This window comes from Aspergillus sclerotioniger, assembly GCF_003184525.1.
Source record: "Aspergillus sclerotioniger CBS 115572 chromosome Unknown BO94scaffold_10, whole genome shotgun sequence".
Taxonomy (NCBI): domain Eukaryota; kingdom Fungi; phylum Ascomycota; class Eurotiomycetes; order Eurotiales; family Aspergillaceae; genus Aspergillus; species Aspergillus sclerotioniger.
In genome coordinates, this window is record NW_020291000.1 from 1 (window position 1) to 24,440 (window position 24,440).

The 24,440-nt window shown below is 52.6% G+C and overlaps 10 protein-coding genes across 10 annotated transcripts; 5 read left to right on the forward strand and 5 right to left on the reverse strand.

Moving 5' to 3' along the window:
* Positions 1–164: 164 nt before the first annotated feature.
* On the reverse strand, positions 165–694 carry BO94DRAFT_533764 (uncharacterized protein; the record flags this gene model as incomplete). The annotated part of the gene is made up of 1 exon (XM_025611393.1): positions 165–694. A coding segment is annotated over exon 1 (152 nt), but the record flags the coding sequence as incomplete, so codon positions are not given.
* A 31-nt stretch (positions 695–725) lies between these two features.
* On the reverse strand, positions 726–1,417 carry BO94DRAFT_20915 (uncharacterized protein). The gene has a single exon (XM_025606143.1). It carries the CDS (start codon positions 1,311–1,313, stop codon positions 942–944), a length of 372 nt encoding a protein of 123 aa, XP_025468628.1. The 5' UTR covers positions 1,314–1,417; the 3' UTR covers positions 726–941.
* Positions 1,418–3,595: 2,178 nt separating this feature from the next.
* On the forward strand, positions 3,596–7,634 carry BO94DRAFT_592923 (putative cell division control protein Cdc25; the record flags this gene model as incomplete). Its single annotated transcript, XM_025616160.1, has 3 exons — positions 3,596–6,796; positions 6,863–7,079; positions 7,146–7,634. 3 exons carry the CDS (start codon positions 3,596–3,598, stop codon positions 7,478–7,480), a joined length of 3,753 nt encoding a protein of 1,250 aa, XP_025468629.1. The 3' UTR covers positions 7,481–7,634.
* A 1,125-nt stretch (positions 7,635–8,759) lies between these two features.
* On the reverse strand, positions 8,760–10,085 carry BO94DRAFT_513975 (Mov34/MPN/PAD-1 family protein). Its single transcript, XM_025609866.1, has 2 exons — positions 9,925–10,085; positions 8,760–9,868 (listed from the first exon to the last, which is right to left on the reverse strand). The coding sequence occupies exons 1-2, from the start codon at positions 9,947–9,949 to the stop codon at positions 8,892–8,894; spliced, it is 1,002 nt and encodes a 333-aa protein (XP_025468630.1). The 5' UTR covers positions 9,950–10,085; the 3' UTR covers positions 8,760–8,891.
* Positions 10,086–10,525: 440 nt separating this feature from the next.
* On the forward strand, positions 10,526–13,393 carry BO94DRAFT_21010 (putative microtubule associated protein (Ase1)). Its single transcript, XM_025606151.1, has 4 exons — positions 10,526–10,775; positions 10,827–10,879; positions 10,935–11,149; positions 11,202–13,393. The coding sequence occupies exons 1-4, from the start codon at positions 10,659–10,661 to the stop codon at positions 13,151–13,153; spliced, it is 2,337 nt and encodes a 778-aa protein (XP_025468631.1). The 5' UTR covers positions 10,526–10,658; the 3' UTR covers positions 13,154–13,393.
* A 629-nt stretch (positions 13,394–14,022) lies between these two features.
* Positions 14,023–16,430, reverse strand: BO94DRAFT_533768 (glutamate--tRNA ligase MSE1). The gene is made up of 7 exons (XM_025611394.1): positions 16,090–16,430; positions 15,955–16,027; positions 15,849–15,886; positions 15,371–15,784; positions 15,059–15,316; positions 14,837–15,003; positions 14,023–14,784 (listed from the first exon to the last, which is right to left on the reverse strand). Exons 1-7 carry the CDS (start codon positions 16,342–16,344, stop codon positions 14,202–14,204), a joined length of 1,788 nt encoding a protein of 595 aa, XP_025468632.1. The 5' UTR covers positions 16,345–16,430; the 3' UTR covers positions 14,023–14,201.
* Positions 16,431–16,594: 164 nt separating this feature from the next.
* BO94DRAFT_21082 (putative DnaJ domain protein (Mas5)) lies at positions 16,595–18,361 on the forward strand. Its single transcript, XM_025606156.1, has 6 exons — positions 16,595–16,727; positions 16,796–16,825; positions 16,899–16,957; positions 17,030–17,483; positions 17,537–17,714; positions 17,772–18,361. Coding segments are annotated over exons 1-6 (1,281 nt in total). The 5' UTR covers positions 16,595–16,726; the 3' UTR covers positions 18,331–18,361.
* An 869-nt stretch (positions 18,362–19,230) lies between these two features.
* Positions 19,231–21,303, forward strand: BO94DRAFT_463178 (IlvD/Edd family dehydratase; the record flags this gene model as incomplete). The annotated part of the gene is made up of 3 exons (XM_025608012.1): positions 19,231–19,821; positions 19,880–20,034; positions 20,088–21,303. 3 exons carry the CDS (start codon positions 19,231–19,233, stop codon positions 21,301–21,303), a joined length of 1,962 nt encoding a protein of 653 aa, XP_025468634.1.
* Positions 21,304–22,841: 1,538 nt separating this feature from the next.
* BO94DRAFT_21077 (uncharacterized protein) lies at positions 22,842–23,809 on the reverse strand. Its single transcript, XM_025606155.1, has one exon. It carries the CDS (start codon positions 23,712–23,714, stop codon positions 23,217–23,219), a length of 498 nt encoding a protein of 165 aa, XP_025468635.1. The 5' UTR covers positions 23,715–23,809; the 3' UTR covers positions 22,842–23,216.
* BO94DRAFT_463346 (uncharacterized protein) lies at positions 23,729–24,223 on the forward strand (the record flags this gene model as incomplete). The annotated part of the gene is made up of 1 exon (XM_025608021.1): positions 23,729–24,223. One exon carries the CDS (start codon positions 23,729–23,731, stop codon positions 24,221–24,223), a length of 495 nt encoding a protein of 164 aa, XP_025468636.1.
* Between the last annotated feature and the right edge of the window lie 217 nt (positions 24,224–24,440).

A 24,440-nucleotide genomic window follows, 5' to 3' on the forward strand; every position in this document is an offset into this window, starting at 1 on the left:
ATAAATCCCGGCCGAAATATCCCCGAACGGGAAACCAATCCATCCCATCCCGATAATCAAAGTGGATCTCTGCATATACTATACTATACTATACTATACTATACTATACTGCTTATATCTATTCCAAACCAACCAAACCAAGTAACTAGACCCCGAAGCACGGGGACTAGATTAAATCAGTCCCCGAGTCTGACACTGATGCTGATGCTTCCGAAGTCCGTGGTTATTGCACGTGGCTAGATGCGTCTGTGTCTTGGCTGGATCCAGCTAGTGAGGGATTTTGGATTCCGGGTGAGAATTTCTGGAAGGATGGGATGGGTTTGCTTGGCGGGATGAAAGCCGATTGTGGCCGATTAGCTATTTTGCTTGTTGCTTTGGTAGTGGTATCGCGGAGGAGAGGGGAGGGGGTATCGGATGTACTTCCTTTCGGGGCTAGGAGGGTTAAGGGGTGAGTATGAGTATGGGTATGGGTATGGATTGTTGTAATGATACGCTGCGTTGGTCTTCATTTCTGGGTGGTGTAGTATCTGGATGGGGGATTTGGATTGGATGGTAATGGTTGTGTTGGGTTGGAGGTTGGGTGTGTCGGGGGGTATGGGATATTGTTTGGTCGATGTAGTGAGTTGAAAAAGGTGTTTGAGGTGTAAAAGTGGTCGTCTAATGGCCTGCTAGGCAGTTTGAAAGGGAGAGAGCAAGAGAAGCATCTTAGTAGCGCTGTTTTGCTATATATGTATAGATGCAATGTAGATATCGAAGAGCTAATGTTGATGATATTGAATAATTTGCCTGACTGGTGTCTAGTTCAGATAGTAGCGATGGGTTTAGGTTGAATGTGTCACTTTTATATCCGATATATCTGACGAATGCTGATTCGAGTCAGGAGATTTAGAAATTTGGAATGGAATAGCTGCTGAGTTGTTCCGCTCAGGAAATTAATACCATCATTCTAGAGATGCAGTAGAGGGTTCAATGATGATATTCTGGTCGTAAGGATCGGGGATCTGAGCAATTGAGTCATAGGCATCAATGCTCATAGTGAAGTAACCCTTCATCGTTGGTAGCAAGTGTCCCCTCTGCTCTCTAGACAATGACCATGGGAAGCTGTACATTATTAGCGAAACATATGACTCATGTATGGCTCGCCCAACTCGAAGTATTGACCATATACCTATAAAGCTTTGTAGAGAATCGATTCGTGTTTCCCATACCAAAGCAGTCTGAAATAGAGTACTACCAATGTGCTTACTGCTGAAGGATTCTACCGCTGCAGATGACAGACCCCTGCTAGCTGTCAGACAGCAGATCATCTGCATGTTGATATTGAACCCTAGTCATTTCAATTCCGACTGAGCTATTGATTGTGCGGCGGTTATTGTCACAACCAAGATTCTGAAGAAAATCATTTCCCAAGTAGATTGAATCAGTTCAGCAGTAGATCGTCATCGAGCAGTGGTTCAGCAACAATGAACCCTTTGGCCCTCATATGTGCAGTATCTTCGAATCTCGGATCTCACTCAATTGATGTATGTCAAAACGGTGTCCCTATACTATTGCTTTGACGTCAGTGGCTATATGATCGATCAATTGAAAAAGTACCGTGGTGTTAATCCCTACGCATACAGATTAATCATAAGACCTAAGGCAACTACAGCTGGTGATGGCAAGGCAAACTTACCATAGGATACGAAAGTCCTGTTACTGATCATGTATCATACGTTCTCACAATCCTGGTGGCTTTTGCGCACACAGACCCAGAGCCTGCATTTCCGCGGCGGAAGATGGACAGGGGTCTCAATCGATACCAGATTTTGTATGGCAAGGTATTCCGTATATCTCCTCTGTACGACGCATAGCTCCTCTGTATAGCCGCAAGAGCTTGATATCAATATGGTGTTCTCGTACATACTCTCGATCATCCAGTATATCGCCAATGGCCAGCCTGACCGTTGCAGAAGCACTTGCAGTGCAGCGCGCGAGTCACGATACGTCCCCACTCAAAACGGGGACAACAAAACTGGGAGGGCCCGGCAATCTGAAGTCTGAAACTCTGATAGGTAAGATGGACGCGCCGAGTGGGTTTGGATGGATAAGAAGTTAATCACACCGGTTACCGGAACATGCCTCCATATCGAACGGACCAGCCGTGCGGTGTGGACTCTGACTGACTCGGTTGAATCGTTGAGACCAGAAGAGGTCCAGAGAGTCCAAAGTCCAAAGACATCTATCTAGTGGCTGGAATTATCCAAACATTTACACGCTTCATAAACCAATGATCACCTCATATCGAGCCCCTGGCCCAGCCAATCTGTGACGGCCACTTACCAGGTTGGACCGATGTACCGTCACCGAATCTCGTCTCAGGTAACAAGGTTGGTTGACCCCCAAGAACCCCATTAGGGTCCGGAATGTGCACGTACTCACCATCTGCTGCCAATAACGGATCTGCCTGCTACGGAGCGCGTTGACAGCATCCATGGTTCGGGGAAGTGGTTACCCAGCCAGTCTTCCAATGGTAGGCATCGAGGGTGATGGAGAACGGTGCCATCCGAAGCCTCAAAAGGCTCGTGCTGTTCCCGCCGTAAGAGCCTGTATTCTGGCATACGTGGGTAATTCACGCGGGTTTGGCACTTCACTCAGGTAAGACACGAGGTCTCGCTAAGCTGATGATAGGCTACGAGGGCTCAAGACGCACTGTTGGGTGGCGATTGACTGAGGGATAAAAAAAGAAAAGAAAAGAAACGGAGCTGCAAGCACGGACTTGTACCTACCTTAGGACTCTAGGAGACGCTTAGAGTGTGTTGAGTTGTGTTGTGCTGTGTGCAGTATGTACGGTGAAGGATTGTCCAGACTCCAGTGTCTAAATACACACTCCACACAAACATCAAACTGACAGCCAACAACTGCATACAATGAGTAGCCACTACTCCATAGAGTGTATCTATCCTGTAAAGTGTAAACTGTAAACTGTAAGTGACAGGAATTAAGGCTGCCGTGTCCATCTGGTAACGGGCGGGTATGGCTGTATGGGCGGTATGGTACGGGCGGTATGGTCACTCCACCATTGGGTCCCCCCGACCGCCAGCCAGACCAATAATGCCAATCTGCCCACCACCCCAAGACTTAGTAAACCGTCGGAACCTCCCTAAATCTCCCTCGCTCTCCTGGCAGAGTTGCAATCTGCCGCTGCTCTCCTTTTCCTGACTGCTTCTCTTCTCTCGCTCCATGCCAGACTGACCCCGGGATTCTCAAGACCAGAACTGTCGCCGTTCTGGCTTCACTTTCGTGCCCATATTCACCGTCTGATCCTAATCAGTACCCCCCTCCCTCACCCCCCCCAATATCGCTCTCCCTCTTCCCTGCCACCACCACCACCACCGCCGCTATCTACCTATCACTCCCGCAGGCTATTCTGCAACCCACCTCGACTCCGTTTACCGCCCCTCCGCTTCGTTCGCTCATTCTTCGGTTACCTGCCGACTAGTCATGAACAACGCCTTTCGTTGAGCTCGTCCAGCTATACGTTGCGGGGACGTCTGCGAGCCGATTCCTATTCCACCTCCGTTCTTTTTCGGTCCGTCAATCGTTGTGATACCCGATGTTCGATTCCCGGGCGGCAGAGCCATTGGCCGTTGATACCGGATCTGCGCTGGCGACCAAGACCAATACCTACACGGCCGCTTTCGAGTACCCCGAGGAGCAAGTCACCACCCCCACTACTGGTCAGCGCAGTCGTGGGAACAGCCTATCCTTCCCAAAGCCCGCCCTCGCTGCCGATCAATCGCCAAACCGGCGTATCTCTTCCATGAAGATGACCACCGAGGGGCGCTTTACGCCCAGCCCCGAACCGCCCCCGGCCCTGTTCGTGCGGGCCATGTATGACTATGACGCAGACGACCACACCAGTCTCAGTTTCCGTAGGGGCGATATTATCCAGGTATTGAACCAGCTCGAGACCGGTTGGTGGGATGGCGTCATCGACAACAGTGTTCGGGGCTGGTTCCCCAGCAACTACTGCACCGTAATAACCGACCTGGATGAGTTGGAAGAGCAAGTGTCGCAGGTTCAGGTTCATGAGAATGAAGAGGTTAGCGCGGAGTCAGGCGCCGGCGAGGAGTACGAGGAGGAGCTAGAAGGTGATGAGGTCGACTCAGCAGGCAATCCGCGCGACTCGCAGCCGATCCTGCCCATCGAGGGTGCGGGGACTCCCCAGGAGCAGGAAGAAGCCGCTTTTTGGATTCCACAGGCGACGCCAGATGGCCGCCTATTTTATTTCAACACTCTAACCGGCTATAGCACCATGGAATTGCCGTTCGAGAACCCCGCGGCAAACGAGACCGGCCCTTATGATCGCAGTAACTTTCTTGTGCCCGACCAGACACGACCTCCGCCGGAGATGATGGCTCGTGGCTTCGAGCGCGACGAGGATGATTACGATGGTTCGGCTTCCGAAGCGGAGGGCGAGTCTTTAATGCTCACCTCTCGCGATTCCATGTCTCGGAGACGCCAGTCCTACTTGGATGGCGTTTCTCCCGCCACCTCCATGGACTCGTTGCATCCACCGTCGGCGACCAAGTCCATTAACGATGGGAACAGTTCACACCAATCCCTTCTCAACTTGCATAAGCTCTACGAATCTGCCGCAAGCAGCAACAATTCCCTCTCCGATCACATCCACAGGCCTTCGGTTTCCTCAGAAGTCCCGTCACATTTCGTTGATGATGGGGTCTCGGTTCAGCTTACCTGGCCTTTGCTTGTCGATAATATGCGCCACGCCGTGGAGGTTTATCGGCAGACGCTCTTGAACGGCGACCGCTCGGAATATGTGAGGAAAGCGGAAGATATATCCGATCATCTGCGCATGTTGCTCGCGGCTGGTTCGGATACGACCGACAATCACTCAGGAAACCCATCCGTCATTTCCACGAACAAGGCTCTGTATCCCCACTTCCGGGATATGATGTCCAAATTCTCGAAACTCGTCCTGTCCTCCCACATTGCCGCCGCAGATTGGCCCGGGCCAGATTCGATCCACAAATGCTTGCAAGAAGCAGACGGCGTGATGCAAGGAGTCTACGGCTATGTCGAAGTTGCAAGACAACAGCGTGGCGAGACCATCCGTCGCATCGTTCCTGGGTTCGTTGTGGGGAGCTTCTCAGGCGGTTGCTGGCAAAACAACGGTGTATCTCTCAGTGACTCGGGTCCGACCTCGTTCTTGGACCATGATGCAAGTGATTCCCGAGCGGAACCATCCGTGACTCTGGATGCAGCCCTTCTGGATCAGATTGATATTCTCAGGAGGTCTTTTGTCGGCAGTATCCGTCGGCTGGAAGAGCGCTTAACACTGAACCAGAAGAAGATTGTCACGGTCGCTGAGCACGAAGAGATTGGCAATTCCGTTTCCGCCGCTGCTATCAAGGTTGTTGAACAGTTTCGCCCCTGGATTTCAGCTGTGGAATCCATCAACTTGGCGCCCCTCGGAACCAGCTTCCAGAATCCGCAGTTGGTCGATTTCAGCTTGCAGAAGCAGAGAACCTACGATGCCATTGCCGATTTCGTTCTCAGCTGCCAAGCCGTTTCGGCGCCACTGGGCGATGAGTGGGCTGAATTGCGCGGTGATTCCCTGGATGATCGCTTGAATGCTGTGCGTGGTGTTCACCGGCAGCTTGAGAACTATGTTTCACAGATCGGATTCTCCCTTTCACTGCTCCTCGAACAAGTACCCGAACCCACTGCTGTTTTCCGCGCGGAGAGTCGCCTGGGCGGAGAGAACCCAGGACCCAAGGGAATCCACAGTCGGTCCGAGTCTCAAGCTGGAGTCGTTACAGAGTCTATTGGAATCCCGTCCTCCTACTCTGTCGAAGGCACGTCCGAGAAGGTGCGACGAAATATGGACAAGGCACAAAGATTCTTCGGGCAAGCCCCTCCGGCTGCAATCCCCCGAGAACCCCCGCTCCGAGAACCAGTCCGTGAGCCAGAGGAGACGCCGTGGTTTTTGAAGACGGATCACGAAGGTGAAGTCTTCTACGATACCAAGAATGACAATCCGACCTTGAAATGCGGAACCTTGGCAGGGCTGGTGGAACAGTTGACACGCCATGATAAGCTTGATGCTTCTTTTAACAACACCTTCCTCCTTACTTACCGCTCGTTTACATCCGCGTCGGAGCTCTTTGAGATGCTCACCCAGCGCTTCAACATTCAGCCCCCATTCGGCCTCAACCCGGATGAAATGCAAATGTGGGTTGACAGGAAACAGAAGCCGATCCGGTTCCGTGTGGTCAATATCCTGAAGAGTTGGTTCGAGAACTTCTGGATGGAGCCGAATGACGAACCCCACATGGCGCTCCTTCAGCACGTGCATGCGTTTACCAAAGATTCGATCGCCACTACAAAGACCCCTGGTTCTCCGCAACTGTTGGCGGTCATAGAGCAGCGGCTGAGGGGACAAGACAACACCGTTAAGCGCCTTGTTCCTACACAGGCAACGGCAGCTCCGACGCCGATCATCCCCAAGAACATGAAGAAGTTGAAGTTCTTGGATATTGACCCTACGGAGTTTGCTCGGCAGCTCACCATCATCGAGTCGCGCCTCTATTCGAAGATCCGTCCCACGGAGTGTTTGAACAAGACTTGGCAGAAGAAAGTCGGGCCTGACGAACCGGAACCTGCTACGAATGTGAAGGCTCTGATTCTCCATTCGAATCAGTTGACGAACTGGGTTGCGGAGATGATTCTCAACCAATCAGACGTCAAAAAGCGCGTCGTCGTCATCAAACACTTTGTCAATGTCGCAGATGTACGTACTATGTACCTGCCTCGTCTTTTGATATTTGTCGAACGGGAGATTGCTGACACTTCCTAGAAATGCCGCGCTCTCAACAATTACTCTACGCTGACATCGATTATTTCGGCTCTTGGAACGGCCCCGATTCACCGACTCGGACGAACATGGGCTCAGGTTAGCGGACGCACATCCACCGTTCTGGAACAAATGCGCCGGCTCATGGCGAGCACGAAGAACTTTGGCGAATATCGCGAGACCCTGCATCTGGCCAATCCACCTTGTATCCCCTTTTTCGGTATGCGGTCTAGCTCGAGCTTCTAACCTCATAGGGACCGTTTTATGATACTAACGTGGCTGTTAGGTGTCTATCTGACGGATTTGACGTTCATCGAAGATGGTATTCCATCTCTCACTCCGTCAGAGTTGATCAATTTCAACAAGCGCGCCAAAACTGCCGAGGTCATCCGCGACATTCAGCAGTATCAGAACGTCCCATATCTTCTGCAACCGGTTCCTGAACTGCAGGATTACATTCTTAGTAATCTGCAGAATGCCGGTGATGTGCACGACATGTACGATCGGAGTTTGGAAGTCGAGCCGAGAGAGCGGGAAGACGAAAAGATTGCGAGGTATGCAAAAAACGGTAGAGACATGAGCGCCTTGACTCTCGCGAGCATAGTGGTGTCGACGCGCTGATCAAGTCGCTTGTTCTGCTTTCTTCTTTCCCCCTTCCCCTTCCCTGTCCCTTCTCTGTTCCCGCGGTCCAGTGGTTGATCTCACTAGGCGCGGCCATCTGTCGAGAAATATTGAGCTCTGGAAGACCTCTGAGTGATTGATCGAAGACTAACCTGCTTTTCTTCCCACGTAGACTGCTGTCTGAATCGGGCTTCCTGTAGTGCCCGGCTTGCCCATCGCATCTCCGCCGGGGCTCCTTATCGCGTGCTGCCCAGCCACCCCTGTCGACCGGCCATTCACTCGACCAGACGAGAACGACAGCCTATCAAATGCAACGACGACGTCGGATGGTGCGATCTCAATTCACTCCAACTGGCGCCATCCAACTTTATTTCGAGCGGCTGATCCTGCGAGCGACGAACATACCGATCCGAAGGCTCTTCCTGACGCGCTCCTCTCTCTTATCTCTGATCCGGTCGAAACCAAGGCGCGCCGCTTCTACGACACGGCCAATCAACCTCTTCAACTGGGTCTTACGCGGCCTTTTTTATACTGTTTTTCGATTTCGTCTGGACGATCGTTATCTCCTCACTTGACTACTTCTGTACGCCAAGCTTGAGCAAGGCTTTCTGTCATCCTGACTTCGAAAGACATTCGGAACATCGCCAGCGACTGTGCCACATTGGTCACCTACAGTACTTGTGGACGATCCATTCCTTGGGCCGCTGGTTCTTTTTTTTTTTTTTTTTTTTTCAATCCCTCCCTCTAATCCTAACGAACCGTGTCTCAATGGTACATTAGAGTAAGGAAAGACGGCGCAGCCCTTATCAGTGCTGGTTCTTCTTTCCCTGTCGTTCCTTGTCCCATTCCCTCCTTTCGCAACTGAAGACTATCTCTTCCAGTCCCTCTTCTCTCGACCAACTTCTCTTCCGATACGACTTTGCAATTTCCTTTGTCTTCAGTCCACCTTGACGGTCCAGCGCATTTTCGGCTTTACTGAATACCTGCATACTGTGTTGACTATATCATCTCTGTACAATGGCTTGGTCCTTTCTCTTTCTGTACAAATTCTCCTTGCTCTCGTGGTCTCTCACCTGGTGTTGATTGTGATCTCATAAAGAGGCTCGTTTACGGTTCGGATAATGATACATCATGACGCAGGCTACTGACGGACTGGCCTTGGCTTTGGGCAATTCATGATTACCCCCTTTCGTTCCTTGTACTGACCTGTTCTTCTCCGGATATATACACCTGCTATATACATACTACGAATGGTAATCGGATGTACAAGATTGCAGATGGGACAGTTGTAGTTGGAAGTCTAGATTTTAGTGCTCGATTTACACAGCGAGAGGTGGTGTGCGTCAATTGGGTCATCTCATCATTCGTAGAGCTGCTCTAGGCTGCCATGGGTTCTCATCGTCGAGCGGGTTCATGTCTCCGTGTTGTCTCCCTCCCCAATGCCCTGGAAGAGTTTCATTTTCACCTCCGCCGCCAACAGACCTTTCACCTCCTCCGACACAATCCGCTGGCCATCGCGCGCCACCCGTTCCACCTGTTGATCCTTGATCTGCGATAGATTACCTCGAGAAGCATTGCTTTCAATCCCTCGCGTGGCCCGTTTAACCTTCTGACTCAAATCCACCATCTGCTTGCTTCCATAATCCCGCGTCGTGAACAGGGGACTCTGACTCAGCGTAGCGACCCAATACTTATTCCACAGAAGCGACAAGATCTCCGAGTCCAAGGTACTCTTGAACAGCGACACCTCCAAGGAATAATAATGCGAAGCATGCGCGCCGAAATCCTCCGCCTTACTCAACGGCACAGTCTGATACCCATCGTCATCCTGCTGACCCTTAGGCGGGGTATAATCCTTTGGGAACGTCCTGAAGGCACCGATATCCACCTTTCCAGCCGAGATGGTCCGCTCGGGATCCACCACCACAGCAACGAACGGCCCGCCGAGCTGCTGCATATCCTGGGTGGTGACATCGATTCCCGATAGCCAGCATCCGTATCCCGGGTGACTGTGATACCAACCGACGGCGTTTTCCATCCGCCCTGAATCCCGACACGACTGCAGATATGACACCATGTATTCGTTGGCTTCGTCTTGGGCGTTGACTCGCGTTTCGGTTCCCTCGACGGGGAGTCGGAAGGCGTCGGTCACTACAAACGTCTCCGGGAGAATGTATCCTTGCATGAGGCCCATAACTTCGAGGGAGCCGCCGGAGCGTGCGTGCATGACCATCTTTAGGAGTGCGACGGCTGATATCCGGATCGATTTGAAGTAGTGCGGGTCTTTGGCCCAGGGGCGGGCGGCGGAGAGGGCTTTGTGCGTTTCTTCATCGTATTGGTAGAGCGTGTCTCGTTGCGGGTCTATGAGGCTGATGGCATTTTCGAACTCTGGAATGGAAGTTAGTTTGGTACCGCGGGGTTGATCGGGGCTGGTGAGTACGGACCCCAGGACTGCTGTGCAGCCTGCATGGTGATGGATGGAGGTGAGTGTGGTCGGGTTGAGGATGGGGCTGTTAGAGAAGGTGTCACGGAAGGGATCCACTGCGAGGGAAGAAGAGGCGCTATTGAATGGGATGACGTGGAGGGGTGATCTGGATTGTTGAAGTCGGAGAGAGTAATAGTAGTAGTTAGTATGGCAGGACAGCTGTGGCTGGACCCGCTGGGGCGGTGACAGTAGGGTGGCAGAACAGGGCGGTGGGTGGCTGAGTCAGCGGTTGCTGGGACGACGGGGTGACATGCCCAAAGCAGCAACTGGGCGGCGAGCGGATCGGGATTGCGGCTGCAGAACAGAAACCCCCAAGAAGGCCGAGATTGAGATTGTTATTGTCCTTCTCCTCCACCGCTGCCTGCCTCGATCACCTCCACCCCCCGTCACCCTTGCATACTCGTGCATCCGGTTGACCAGTTCATGAATCTGGCGGGTCGTCCCTTGTTCTCGCAGATGCCATTCGACCTCCCGTGAGGCGCTCGCTGTCAACCGCCGTCTCGATCCTGCCTGTTTTGATTTCTTGCAGTCGTCCACTTCCAGGCGCATCGCCGCCCCCGAGCTTACATGACGCTGGCCCCCGCCCTTTAAAGGCGATTTTGTTTCCGGTCGCGCACTCAAACAAACCAACCTAAGCCAATCAGCTAGTCAACAACCAACCCCCCTGGTTCGGGCGTTGGGATTTACGGCACCATGGCGGTCGACACAAGCTATCTGACCACCCAGGTCAACAATATCGTTTCTCAGCTGCACGGAATATATGATGATATCGGTGTCCCAAATCATGAGCGCGACTCGAGAGAGGCAGAGGTCGGTTGTGTCTGATGTTTGTAGCGCATCTTGCGACTAACATTGTAACAGCTCTTCAGCGCTTTGTCGGAAACGCTGAACAACCACCTCAAGCTTGTCAATAAGTACGCGCTTCTGGAGAACCGGAATTACTCCGATACAAAAACTGATCTTTTACAGTGAGAAGAAAGACATGGAAGATGAGGCGCAGCGTCTCATCACCGCGATCCAGCATATGGAGAAGTCTCTGGTTGACGAAAAGGCGAACGGACAGTATCAGCTTGACCATAATGCTTTGCGCGTCAGCTATCCCCTGAATCGCTGCCTCAGCTTCCTCCGAGAGGAACACGGCGCATTGAACAAACTGCACAAGGAGCGTTTTGAGCAAGTCAGGAGTAAGTCCCTTTTCCGAGCGCCAGAAGGTGCTCTGTCACTGACATACGGTAGAACTTGTTGAAGCGCTCGAATCCTATTCGTCACATCTTGAAACAACTATTGTCGCCATTGACCTTCCTCCAACTGCTCCCGGTTCCACTATCCCACCCAGCTTTGACCTCTCTCCATCCTACGTTACTGCGCTCGACAGCGAATTCACCCGCGTCTACGAAGAATACCACCGACGCTTGGAATTTGTTCAGACCACCTGCGAGGAGATCATCAAGCTGTGGGCCGAGCTCGGAACTCCCCAGGTCCAGACCGATTCCAACATTGTCAAGTTCTACCGCGAGTCGCCAGAGCAGTTGGGTCTCCACGAATCGGATCTAGCCGGCTTGATGGCGAAGCGCGAAAAGCTTCTGCAAGAGAAGGGCGGTCGTGAGCGCAAATTGAAGGATCTCAAGAATGCCGTTGAAGCGCTGTGGGAACGCTTTGGAGTCGAAGACTGCGATAGAAAGGCGTTCCTGGCGGCGAACCGTGGCTGTGGGCTCCGGACCATTAATGAATTTGAGGAGGAATTGGAGCGCCTCAATGAGCTAAAGAGACAGAATCTGCATCTGTTCGTGGAAGATGCCCGATGCCGGCTCCAAGAACTTTGGGACAGCCTTTATTTCTCGGAAGAGGAGATGCTCGACTTTACGCCCGCCTTCTCTGATGTATGCAGCGACGCCTTGCTAGAGGCACATGAAGCGGAGATCACACGGCTAGAGGCCTTGAAGGAACAACGCGCATCGACGTTGCAGCTCATCGAGAAGCATAAGAATCTTCTGGCGGAACGCGAAGCTCTGGCAGTCTCGAGTCAGGACGCGTCCCGTCTGATGGGCCGTGGAGTTAAAGGAGAGAGACGTGACCCCGGAAAGCTTCTGAGGGAAGAGAAGATGAGAAAGAGGATCTCCAAGGAGCTGCCCAAGGTGGAGAGTGACCTGCGCAAAGAGTTGGAGAGGTGGGAGGATGAGTATGGCCGGCCATTCCTCGTCCATGGGGAACGCTATCTCGACGAGCTTACCCCAGTGGTTCCAAAGCCTCCTCCAAGGTCGAAGACTCCGGGGCCCACTCCCACTACAAAGCGTCCGGTACAAGCGCAGCCCCCTCGCCCTGCTAGTGTGATGAGCTCTCGTCCTGGCAGCGTTATGCGAGGGCCGCCTCCGCCTCGCTCGGCCTCGAAGACGCCCACAGCGCATCCGACCACCAAATACAACACCATTGGGGCCTCTACTAGGGCTGGGGCCAAATCGCCCTCGAAAATCCCGGCCCGTGTTCCTTTGAGCAATATGCCGCACGGAAGCAATTCCCCACGCCGGGGAGGTCCAGGCACCTATTCGTCCAGCACAGTGAACGGTAAGATGCCGGCACCTCGTGCACCACCGCCGAGGATGAGGGCCCTGACCGGTGGTGAATCGAGGGAAGATCGCGCAGCCTACCTCTTTGAGCCGCCACGGTCTGCCAGCGCCTTGTCCAATGCATTCGTTCGACCCGTCAGCCCAGAGGACGTATACGACGATCGCAACCAGCGTTCCTTCGTTAGCTCTTCCGCCTTCTCTCAACGATCCACTGGATTCTCTCAATCATCACAATCATCAGCGTCTTCGCTATCCTTGAACTCTTCGATGCAAGGATATCCGAAGCCAAATCCATATTTGCAACGCGCGCCTCCGCCAGCGCCGAGACAAGTATCAAACTCCTCCACGATCCAGACTGCAGTCTCGGGGTCTGAAAACTGGGAGACTTTTGACGATGGATCGGACTCTGAAGTCGACGCCAGCGATGTTTATTACGCTAAACTTCGTGCTGCTCACGGGAAACGATTGGCTCCCCCTGAGGAAAGCCAAAATCGCACCCTCGCAGGCAAAAAGGCCAAAGGCATCCGAAGCGTAAGTCCGGATGAGCCAGCGGCCCACCCGATGGGGCACATGGTTCGCGCAGGCGGTAGTGATGAATGGGCCGACGAGCTGGAGCCATATTGAGGCCTTCGACTCATAGCCCTTCGTTGACGTAATGATTCTACCTGCTTGAGACTTTCAGGTGTCTCCTGAAGAACGTGACTATGAGACGACTCAACGTTGACGATTTCACGATCCTGAAGCCCTTGATTTCTGTCATCATGTCTTTGAAACAAACCATGCCACTAATAGTTGAACTCTTCGCGGCAACGACTCGAGCGATTGTGCTCAGCTAACCATCTTAATTTCTTTGTTAAAATTCGGGATTATACCACTCGCGTTATGTTCTGGCTCTTTTTGATGTCGAATCTTGGATTTTCCAGCGCATTTACTCCCTTGCTCCCTGCCGCTCACTGCGTGACGTTCAGGACGACAACAATCAACGACATTATGTCAGATGTCGCTACCTGTTGTCAAGAGAAAAGAACTGCGGAGAACCAGACTCCTTCTTGTATTATGTTTTTGCTCTATGTTGAATAATTTACTCTACCCGGACTGGGATAGATGGGGCGGTTGGTGTTGAGAATCAATCCTGTTTCTCATTCTTCTTCCTCTTTCCTTTTGGAACAATTCCCCCAAGCACATGCTTCTGCATATTCCTCTTATCTCTTGGTGTGGCTCTCTGACTGCTTTTATCTTTTTTTATGGACCCGTGTACAAGTTTACAAGTCCCCGGCATGTTTCATTTTCATCTTTCATCTTTTCATCTTCCATTTGTGTTGTGATATCAGTGCATCGTCTGCCGTTCGTCTTACTTTAGCCTCGTCGCTTTATTTATTACATCCTAGAAATGGATTTAGTGTTTAACCTTTATGGAGTGGCGTTTGTTTATCCGTAGTAGTAGGTTTTGGTTTAGTATGAGAGTGGAAAGTGGAATTAAGGTAGTAGGGCGGGAGTGGTTCTATTTTACATTTGTTGTACACTCATACTTACTTGTACACTATCTATCTCCACATATAGCCAACTAGCTATCCTCCAACTAAGTAGATAGATAGATAACCATACACTCACTGCATCGCATAGCGGAGCATATACAACACTCCATCTCCATCTGTCTGAGCTTAGATGAAGACTAAGACGAAGGCGCCAGCGAACCCATCCAGGACCGATCAGTCCCCAACGACTCAGGACCCTGCTTGGCTCTCCTCGTCGGCGCGGGCACCAAATTCATCGTCGATTTCTTTGCCTCCTGTAGTCGACGCATCGTCTCGTCGTAGCCGAGGATGTGCATTGTCTCGGGGATACCCGGGCCCGGGGCACCGGCGGACAAGGCCCAACGAAGGTAGTGGTAGAGTTCCTTTTTGAAGGCTTTGTCGGCTGTTTTGCGAGCCTTTTCGGCCTCCTCGGGGGTAGTTGATTCTGCTGGAGTGGTGGGGGTGGTGGTGCCGTCGTAGGCGGTGATGTTGGCGCGGTGGGTTTCGAGGGTCCAGTGGGAAGGAGGGACGAGGGTGAGGGCTGCGCATGCGGTGTGGAGGGATGTCATTGGGATGGTGTTGGTGGGGGAGGCTGGGGTGTAGGGGGGTCGGGTTAGGGTTGTGGTGAAGAAGGTGGAGTTGCGGGTGACGAAGTCGGACGCGTTGGTGTAAGATTTGGCGTCTGCGCGGAGGAGTGGGGGGATGTAGTTGGTTAGAGGGCGAGGTTGGAGGATGGGTGCGCTGGGGAGGTTAGTTTGGATGAATGGGGTTGGGGTAGGGGATGGAGACGTACAGTTGCTCGGCTGAGTAGGTGTTCTCGACCACTTGGGAGACTTTGGTCACCATTTCAGAAAACTCGGGGCCCTCGGTGGCGGCGAAGCGTTGGGCGTGCGCCTTCTGGAGGAACCAGAGCTTCTCGAAGGCGACGACTGTGTTTCCGCGCGTGATTTTGAGGTTGAACTGGGTTGCGGTTAGTGAGGGGGTGTAATTTGAGGGGATGAATTGGAGAGCGTACGAGTTGCTCCAGCTCTTCCAGATTGAAGATGTCCGACTTTTGGGTGTGTGACCAGCCCAGAAGGGCAGCAAAGTTCACGAGAGTCGCCGCAAAGACGCCCTGGGTGTCTTTGAAGAAGGTGAGGTCGATATCCGCATTGCGCTTGCTGAGCTTCTGTCCCGTCTGGTCCACGAGTAGAGGTACATGGCCGAATTGGGGCGGCGTCCACTTGAAGGCATTGTAGAGAGCGACGTGCAGCGGGGTCGAGGGCATCCATTCCTAGGAAATGTGTGAGATTGCCACTGCATTCCTGATTCTCCTTGTATCGCTTACCGTTCCTCGAATGACATGGGTGATCTTCATGCAATGATCATCCACCACGTTCGCCAGATGGTAGGTCGGGTGTCCGTCGGACTTGATCAGGATAGGATCATCGTACACCCGCTCGATAAGATCCAACTTGTTTGGCGAGCGGTTCTGGCCCGTCTTGCCGTACACTAGGTCATTGAACATCGGGTATCCCTCCACCTTCAACCGGACAACATGAGCTTCGCCATTGGCCGCCCTCTCTTCGGACTCTTCCGCGGAAACCTCGCCGCATTTTCTATCGTAACCGGCCGGCAATCCAGCTTGGCTGCGATGTCTGGCGAAAGCGTCCAGTCGGTCGGCGGAGCAGAAGCAGCGGTAGGCGTGGCCGTTCTGGATCAGCTCGTGCGCGTGTGTGCGGTAGATTGCGGTGCGTTCGGACTAAAAGAAGCTTCATCAGTAAATGCCTATATATCAGAGCATTCTCTCCTTTGGATGACCATACCTGTCTGTAAGGACCATACGGACCTCCGACAATCGGGCCTGTAGTATCAATTGTCCCCGTCAGCAAATGCGACTTGATCTGGCATTCTTCCACGCGGATCGCAGACCTTCATCCCAGTGCAACCCAGCCCACCGCAAATCATCATAAAGCCTCTGCTCAGCATCCGGAATCGTACGTTTCTGCAGCCATCACCCATTAGCCCTAGTTCGCCCCCAAAACCAAGACCAACTGGACACCGAACCTGATCCGTATCCTCAATGCGCAGCAGGAACTGGCCCCCCGTACGTTTCGCCAGAAGGTAGTTGAACAGCGCTGTCCGCAAAGACCCCAGATGAAGATACCCAGTCGGAGAAGGCGCGAATCGAGTTCTGGCAGGCGAAGTAGGGAGATTGGTCTTCTTATTGCCAGCGCGGAGATTCGAAGCCGGCGCAACGGAGGAATAGCGGGCTCGACATTGGGTGCAGATCCACGGCCGACGGGCCAAGATGGAGGGCATTGGACGCCTCATTGTTGTAGGTGAGGGCTGGATCCGAGCTAACAATGCTTAAAAAAAAAGCGACCGAAGAGTGACGGAAAGCTGAGACGAAGCCGGGGAAAACAAGACGGTGGAGACCGCGATAAATCCGACAGAAAAGGCGGCCGGGCAATTGTGGGGACTGTGATTGGTTGGATCTGGCGGCAATAAATTGTCAGGATTATCGTTTGCTGCTTCTATCGCGATTGCTCATCTCATCCGCTCGCATCCTCGCCAGACACCCTGCTTTTAGACTTGTGACTGGTCTTTTTTTTTTTACTTGTTTACATCTTCTTTTGATACCCAGTTACTTCAGTTTCTGTCTAGAGCTACTGTCGGGGTTTTCTCACCCGTAATTTCTATCAGTAAGTGTTCCGCTATCACCAAAAAAAAAAAAAAGTTGTTTGCTGGTATGCTAACGCCTGGGAATTAGTGTCGACGAATGCTGACGTTGACCTCTACGGTATATATTTCGAAACTCGCGGAAGAAGCGAAATGCGTACACGGGCAGCTAATCGAATTTTGATGGAATACAGAGGTTTTGGGCATCTCCAACAGTGCCAGCAAAGATGAAATCCGGAAGGCTTATCGCAAGGTATGTGCGGTTATGTCGAATAAGGATATACGCCGGACCGAAGCTGACTTTATCTTTCTTTCTTCCAACCAGGCCGCCCTAGCAAGCCACCCCGATAAAGTCCCCGAAGGCGAAAGAGAAGAGGCAGAGGTCAGATTCAAAGCCGTGCAAGAAGCCTACGACATTCTATACGATGAAGAGAAGCGCGAGATCTACGATACCCATGGAATGGGAGCTTTCAACGGCTCCGGCGAGCCTGGCATGGGCGCGGGTCCCGACTTGGACGATATTCTTGCGCAGATGTTTGGTGGAATGGGTGGAATGGGCGGCATGGGTGGTATGGGAGGCATGCCCGGCGGCCCGCATGGGCGTAAGCCGCGCAAGAGCCCGAATGAGGAGCAAAAGTACGAAGTTCGCCTCGAGGATCTTTACAAGGGCAAGACGGTCAAGTTTGCGAGCACGAAGAACGTGATTTGCTCTCTGTGCCATGGCAAAGGAGGAAAGGAGAGGGCAACGGCGAGGAAATGCGCTACTTGCGATGGTGAAGGTAAGTCTATTGGAGTTGGTGCAGTGATTCAACCTAACATGTATGCTCTGCAGGTTACAAGCAGATTTTGAGACCGATGGGAAACTTCGTGTCTCCGACCATGGTGCCCTGTCACACGTGTAAGGGAGCCGGCGACTACTTTACGGACAAGGATAAGTGCAAGAAATGCAAGGGACAGAAGACCACTGAGGCGAAGAAGATGTTGGAAATTTACATCCCCCGCGGGGCGAGGTGAGTTTAATCATATGTGGTAGTAACTTTGGGGTAAATAACTGACTCCATGATCAGGGAAGGAGACAAGATCATCCTCGAGGGCGAAGCCGATCAAGTACCCGGTCAGGAACCCGGAGACATTGTCTTTCATCTGGTGGAAGAGGAGCACTCGACGTTCAGAAGGGCTGGTCCGGATCTGACGGCTACGATTGACGTTACACTGGCCGAGGCTCTGACGGGCTTCTCTCGGGTGGTGGTCAAGCACCTTGACGGTCGGGGAATCGAAATCCAGCACCCTAAGACCCCCGGTGAGGTTTTGTCTCCGGGCCAGGTCCTGAAGGTTCCTGGGGAAGGAATGCCGATCAAGCGCGGCGATGCCCGTGGTGACCTGTACCTGGTTGTCAACATCAAGTTCCCCGACGCCAAATGGAAGCCCAGTGCCGCTGTTCTGGAGCAACTTAGGGAGATTCTGCCCAAGCCAGATGCCCCCATCCAGGCCGACACGGTGGACGAGGTGGAGTTCGACCCCAAGGGCAATCTGGATGATTTCGGAGCCCATGACCCTGAGGGGGGGTCTGCATGGGAGGATGACGACGATGAGGGCGAGACAACTGCTCAGTGTGCGACTCAATAGTCTCCTCGCATTTTTATCCTTTCTTTGTACCTCTTAGCTCTTCTTTATACCTTTTTGCTAGTTCACCTCATGATGATAGATTCGTTGGCTGCTTCTGGACCAGCTCCTCTCTCGCATCGTGGGCGTTTCGGGTCAACTGTTATGAATGGATCGATGAGAATATATTTATTATGGAAATGATGATCGTCAAGTGCGAACAAGTCTGTTCTTCGTGTAGGTAGACGGCAATCATATGAGTCATGTATGGAGTCGAACCGAGTCCCGTGGGGAAGGAAGAAGAATACTGGGGAATCGGGGATGATTCGATAATGGATGGCCCGATCGTCCCGATCGGAATGCCACATGCGATCATCTGAATGGCACAGATCGCTCGCGGATATGACGGGATTCCAAGAATCGGTTCCGGTGGGACGGAGGGGGTGAAAGGGAAGGAACCCCCATGCCCTTCTCCAGGCCCCCTGTGGTGCCCCCATGGATATAGCGTGGGGTACACCTCCCAAGGGCTCCATCTCCATGGCCTGAGCCAGCCAACCCGAGCCGAGAGCCACGCGATCCAAGGCTCAATCCCGAACACTGGTTTCCCATCCACGCCTCAAGTGTCTCTCTTCGCTGCTATTTAATGGTCTGCTCGCCCACCGTGGTTGGGCATCCGAATCCCATTTCTTTTCTATTTGCTTCTTTTCCCACCCCTTTTTAGGTCCCTTTCGGCCGCGGCTAATCCGACTCGGAGACTCTCCGCCGATTGAGTCGGCATCGGCCCAATCCCGGGTTCAACCCAGCGTCTCAAGGATCTTATACCGACGACGCATACCTTCTGACTCCATTTTCTCTTGCCATATCGATTTGTCTTGGCAGTGTTTCAGTGCATGCGTTCTCTCGATAAACAATCTACTATACATCATGCCGTGCCAGTCGCAAGCTTCGTGCGAGGGCTGCTCCTGCAGCCCGAATGGCAGCCAGGGGGTTGTCAATATTGAGGACTGCGAAGCAGAGCTGCTCGCTCTTCGCAAAAGAACCGTGGAGCTCGAAAAAGCGTTGGTGTCGATGAAAATAACATCGTCGGGCAACACATCGAAAGCCGGACGTAAGCTGCGGTCCACGAAGTGGTTCCAATGTGAAGATGATCCGGGAATGATGGCCCTATACATTGAACGTTACCTGAATTATGGCGTGACGAGGGAGGAACTCATGTCCGGCAAGCCTATCATCGGGATAGCTCAGACCGGATCCGATCTAGCTCCGTGCAATCGCCATCACTTGGAGCTTGCAAAAAGGGTTCGAGAAGGTATCAGATCTGCTGGAGGAATCGCCTTCGAATTCCCGACACACCCTATTCAGGAGACCAGTCGGCGACCCACCGCCTGCATCGATCGAAACCTGTCCTATCTCAGCCTCGTTGAAATCCTTCATGGGTATTTCTTGGATGGCGTCGTCCTTCTTACCGGATGCGACAAGACCACCCCGGCATGCTTGATGGCTGCTGCCACTGTCGTACGTTCGAGGATTGCGCCTGGCTCTTCCACCACTGCTTGACTGACTTCGATTCCAGAACATCCCTGCTATATGTCTCAATGTTGGTCCAATGCTCAACGGCTATGTGAAAGGTGAGCTGGCTGGTTCGGGAATGGTGGTCTGGAAAGGTAGAGAGATGCACGCTGCAGGAGAGATTAACACGGAGGAATTCGTTGACTACATTTCCCGCGGGTACGTCAAGAACTTTAAAACGTACGTCTGCTCGGACTAACGCTCTGCGATAGTGCACCGTCAGTAGGCCATTGCAACACGATGGGTACGGCATCCACTATGAATGCGCTTGCAGAAGCCCTTGGAATGGCGCTACCTGGGTCAGCTGCCATTCCTGCCCCGTACCGAGAACGAGGCCAATGCGCTTATGAAACCGGGTTGCGGATTGTCGAGATGGTACATTCTGATCGCAAGCCAAGCGATATCATGACCCGGGAGGCATTTGAGAATGTCATTGTTGTCAACACGGCAATTGGGGGGAGTACCAATGCCCCCATTCATATAAACGCGATCGCAAAGCATATCGGTGTGGACCTTTCGCTGGATGATTGGGACCGTCTCGGGTTTCACATTCCTCTCTTGCTGAACATGCAACCTGCGGGGGAGCTGCTAGGTGAAGAGTATTACCGAGCAGGAGGGCTGCCGGCTATCATGGCGGAGCTGCTGGACGCAGGCAAGTTGAATGCAGATGCTGTGACGTGCAATGGCCATACTGTAGCAGAAAACGTCCGTGGGGGTCATACCTGGGATCGCCGGACGATCAGAGCATATGACGACCCGATTCTCAAAGATGCTGGCTTCCTTCACCTGCAAGGTAGTCTGTTCGAGTCCGCCATCATGAAAACATGCGTCATTTCCGAGGAGTTTAGGCAGAAATTCCTCGAGAATCCCGCCGATCCAAATGCATTTGAGGGAAATGTGGTAGTTTTTGATGGACCGGAAGATTACCACCACCGGTTAGAAGACCCCTCCACGCCCATTGATGGCCGAAGTATTCTGGTGATGCGCGGGGCTGGCCCACTAGGGTATCCTGGCGCAGCTGAGGTGGTCAATATGCACCCTCCGGGAAGGCTCCTGCGAGAGGGGGTCAAGTCACTGCCATGCATCGGCGATGGACGGCAGTCGGGAACTTCAGGATCCTCATCCATCCTGAACGCCAGTCCTGAAGCAGCAGCGGGTGGCAACCTGGCTCTTCTTCGGGATGGAGACCGGCTCCGGGTGGATCTCAATCAGCGACGTGTAGATATCCTTGTCCCCGCAGACGAATTAAAGGCGCGAAAGGACAAGCTAGAAGCAAGCGGGGGTTACGATATGCCGGAAAGCCAAACCCCATGGCAGGAGTTATTCCGGAAGGAGACCACCCAGTTGAACGAAGGAATGGTCCTCCGCGACGCTGTCAAATACCAACGGCTGGCGCAGCGATTCCCGGAGCCCAGGCACAATCATTAATTGAGGGATGGAATTTGAAGTAACTCCCACATCCAATATCACACCCACTGCTTGCATAAGTTGGCCTGTGTGCACAACCCGTTAGAGTGTTACTAGATGATCTCGTTATTTAGAGATGGGTCAGTGTAGATGCCTAGTACCTGTTTCGGACGATAGACCACCGGTCTTATACTAGGTCTGTATGGCGTTATTGACTAAACAGTTAGTAGAAGCCTATCGTGGGAGATATGCCCGAGATAGCGCGATAACATCTCCAAAAGTATGTGAGTGGGGAATTGGCTGTCTGGAGTATGGAGTAAGCTCAAGAGGAATGTGAAGGCCAAGAGCAAGACGATCCGTCCACCCGTCAATCACGGGATTGCCTGCCCCTCCTTGGGCCTCTCCGTCTTCTTTTCGTGCATGGGAAAGAGCGGAAGACCATTGATCTGTGCGACCTCCGTTCACGAGCCTCTGTTGACTCACTCTCTTTCCAACCACTCATCCACCCACCCACTAACCCCCTCCCACTCTAGACCTGTCGGTCATGACACCGCCATAACGCGGGTTGATAGCACCGGGGCCTGAGCAAACCTAGATGCCCTGATCCTGGTCCAGTGGTTAACTGCAGAACAAGGAGCTGTGGAATGGCCGTCTGTCTGCATGAACAACACGGCAAGGCCGTGATAAACCTGGCCTCTGTGATTCGAGTCCAAGAATGCGCCTTGGTTCCGCCAAGCTGGCTAATGTGATGACCATATCTTCCTGCAACAACTGTGTGCGTATCTGCTGAGAATCTGATAGGAGACTCGGACTAGTGATATCGTGATCGTCAGATCACAGCCAGCTATTTTAGCGATGCATGATAGCCACATGGTGTGTAACAACAACACCAACACAACAGCAGCAGCATCAGGGAAAGGGATAGAAAGTCAAATCCAACTAGGAGAGGATCGAGACTCAGTCCAAGAATGAGAGCCAAGATCAGGCTACTTTGTGATAGTGGTCTCGAACGCCAGAGATGGAGCGCTTTTTACAACGTTCTTCAGGTGATATGGCTAGGGGGGTGGTGGTGATGAGAACCACCAAGCAAGGAACTGAGTCACCATCGGGAGTAGTGTGCGCCATCAGCACAGCCACCGGAGGCAGAGGTAATTTAGGAAAGCGGATCGACAAGATGATGTGATGGAGAGACATGAGACACCTTCAGCTCCGTCGGGTTTGACACCTATCTACAAGGAGCAAGGACGATACATCATAACATCATACATCATACATCATCCCACTCTCACTCCCACTGCCACTGCCACACCCAGCTGTGGATCGGGATATCAAAAGCGCGACGGAGAACGGCGACAGGCAGCAGGAAGAAAGCTAAAATATCGCCCGAGGGGTGGATCCCGTGGGGCTCGGGTTTCCCGCGTCAAGGTTTCCTGTTGCAGGGCCTGATTAGCATTGGAACCGCCGATGCTCGAACCAGAGGCCCCGGAAAGGTCCAGTTGCCCACGCTACCGTTTGGGATGACGGGCGCCTTCTCTCTGTGGTCTAGCCCGTGACATCAAAGAAAATTTTTGCATTTTCCACTTTTCCACCATTTCCACCTTTTCCACCCACCCACTTTTCCTTCGTGTCCTGTCCCTTTTGGGGTTGACGGTCTGACCTCAGACCGCCCCAGAAGCGCGCACCACCTTTATTCCTGCCTCTTTTTAATCCAATCCTGTGGCCGCCGTTTTCCTTTTTTTTCTTTCCCAGATACGTCGGATGTGACTGGCATACTAAAGGACTACCTCCTACTTCCCGTCCAGTCAGAAGCCAGCCTGCCACCATGCGGTTCTAAGAAGCCAATCTTAGAAGAAAGAGCTGTTTACGCCTACCCCTGGTGCTTTAGGCGTCTTCCGGCCCCTCTCTCCAGCTTCCTTGTCTACTCGACCTGTCGATCAGTCCCAACTCCAATCATTAAAGCCCGTCTCAATCCAGATTTTTTGCTTCCTTCCGGCTTCGCGAAAGAAAGAAAAACAAAACCACCTTGTCCTCCTCCTGGGGCCTAGACTGTCGCCAGGCACGTCTACATATACACTGGCACACACCGCATCGTTACAGCGTGTCGTGCATCTCGCTCTTGCCTTCCCCCTGACCACCACGCAGTCCCATCGGAGGCAGTCTCGACGAATCCTATTCCTCTTTTGAGGCACTTGGGGGCACAATCGGCGATTATTGATTGTTGCCTGACATCTTCCTCTCCTTCCTCTTTTACTCTCAGGTTCTATTGCTTGTTTGTTCAATATGCACGTCGACTTATAACCAGCCGTTGCTACTCGCAACTCCTCTTTTTTCTTGATATCTTCTCCATCAGCAAGCGAGCGTTCTTGATCTCCGTTCTTCATCTCAGAAGTTTTCAACCTCTCACGACATTGTGTCGTCCAAAAGTCTTTCATCACTCTTCATTACCATGGCTCCCAACCTCTTTCTCTGTCTGCGAAAGGTGTTCTGCCCCACGTACTGGTTCCAGCGTGGGGAGCGCATCCAAGGATCTATCCACAAAGAGGAACACTGGGACAGTCCAGTTCCTGGCATCTACAAGTACATCCCGGGTCGAGGATGGCATCTCGTCTACAAGGACGGCAATGATGCCGACGAAAAGGTGCCTGTTCCGCTTGTCTATTGCCGCATCCTCCACCGGTACGTCTTTGAACACGAAATGGAAGATCGTTGTCGCTGGCACTCGGTGGAAACCAGCGAGGGGGCCAAGCCAGAAAAGTTCCTGTTCTTTCTCCTTGACGACGGATTTACCTGGGTTGCCGGATGGGATGCCAAGGGCAAATTCATTGCCGGTCCCTACCAGAAGTGGCACTACGATGCGGAAGTGGGCACCATGCGCCGGGTGCTGTTCCCCGAGAGCTCCAATGTCTCCCGGGCCAGCGTTCTCCCGAACAAATCGACTTGATCCTGGCATGAACCGGAAACTTCTTTTTGCTGTCGACATTTCGACTTCACGATGCTATTCTGTAGCTGGCCTCTACAGAACATGCGTTGGCCGTCCACGAGTGAACACGACTGTTATTGTTCGATTGCTATGTGGGCTGCGTTCAAGCGTGGTGTACTTGTGGCTCTATTTCGTTTCATTTCTTTTCTTTTGCGCTTTCATGATGACATTAGCATAT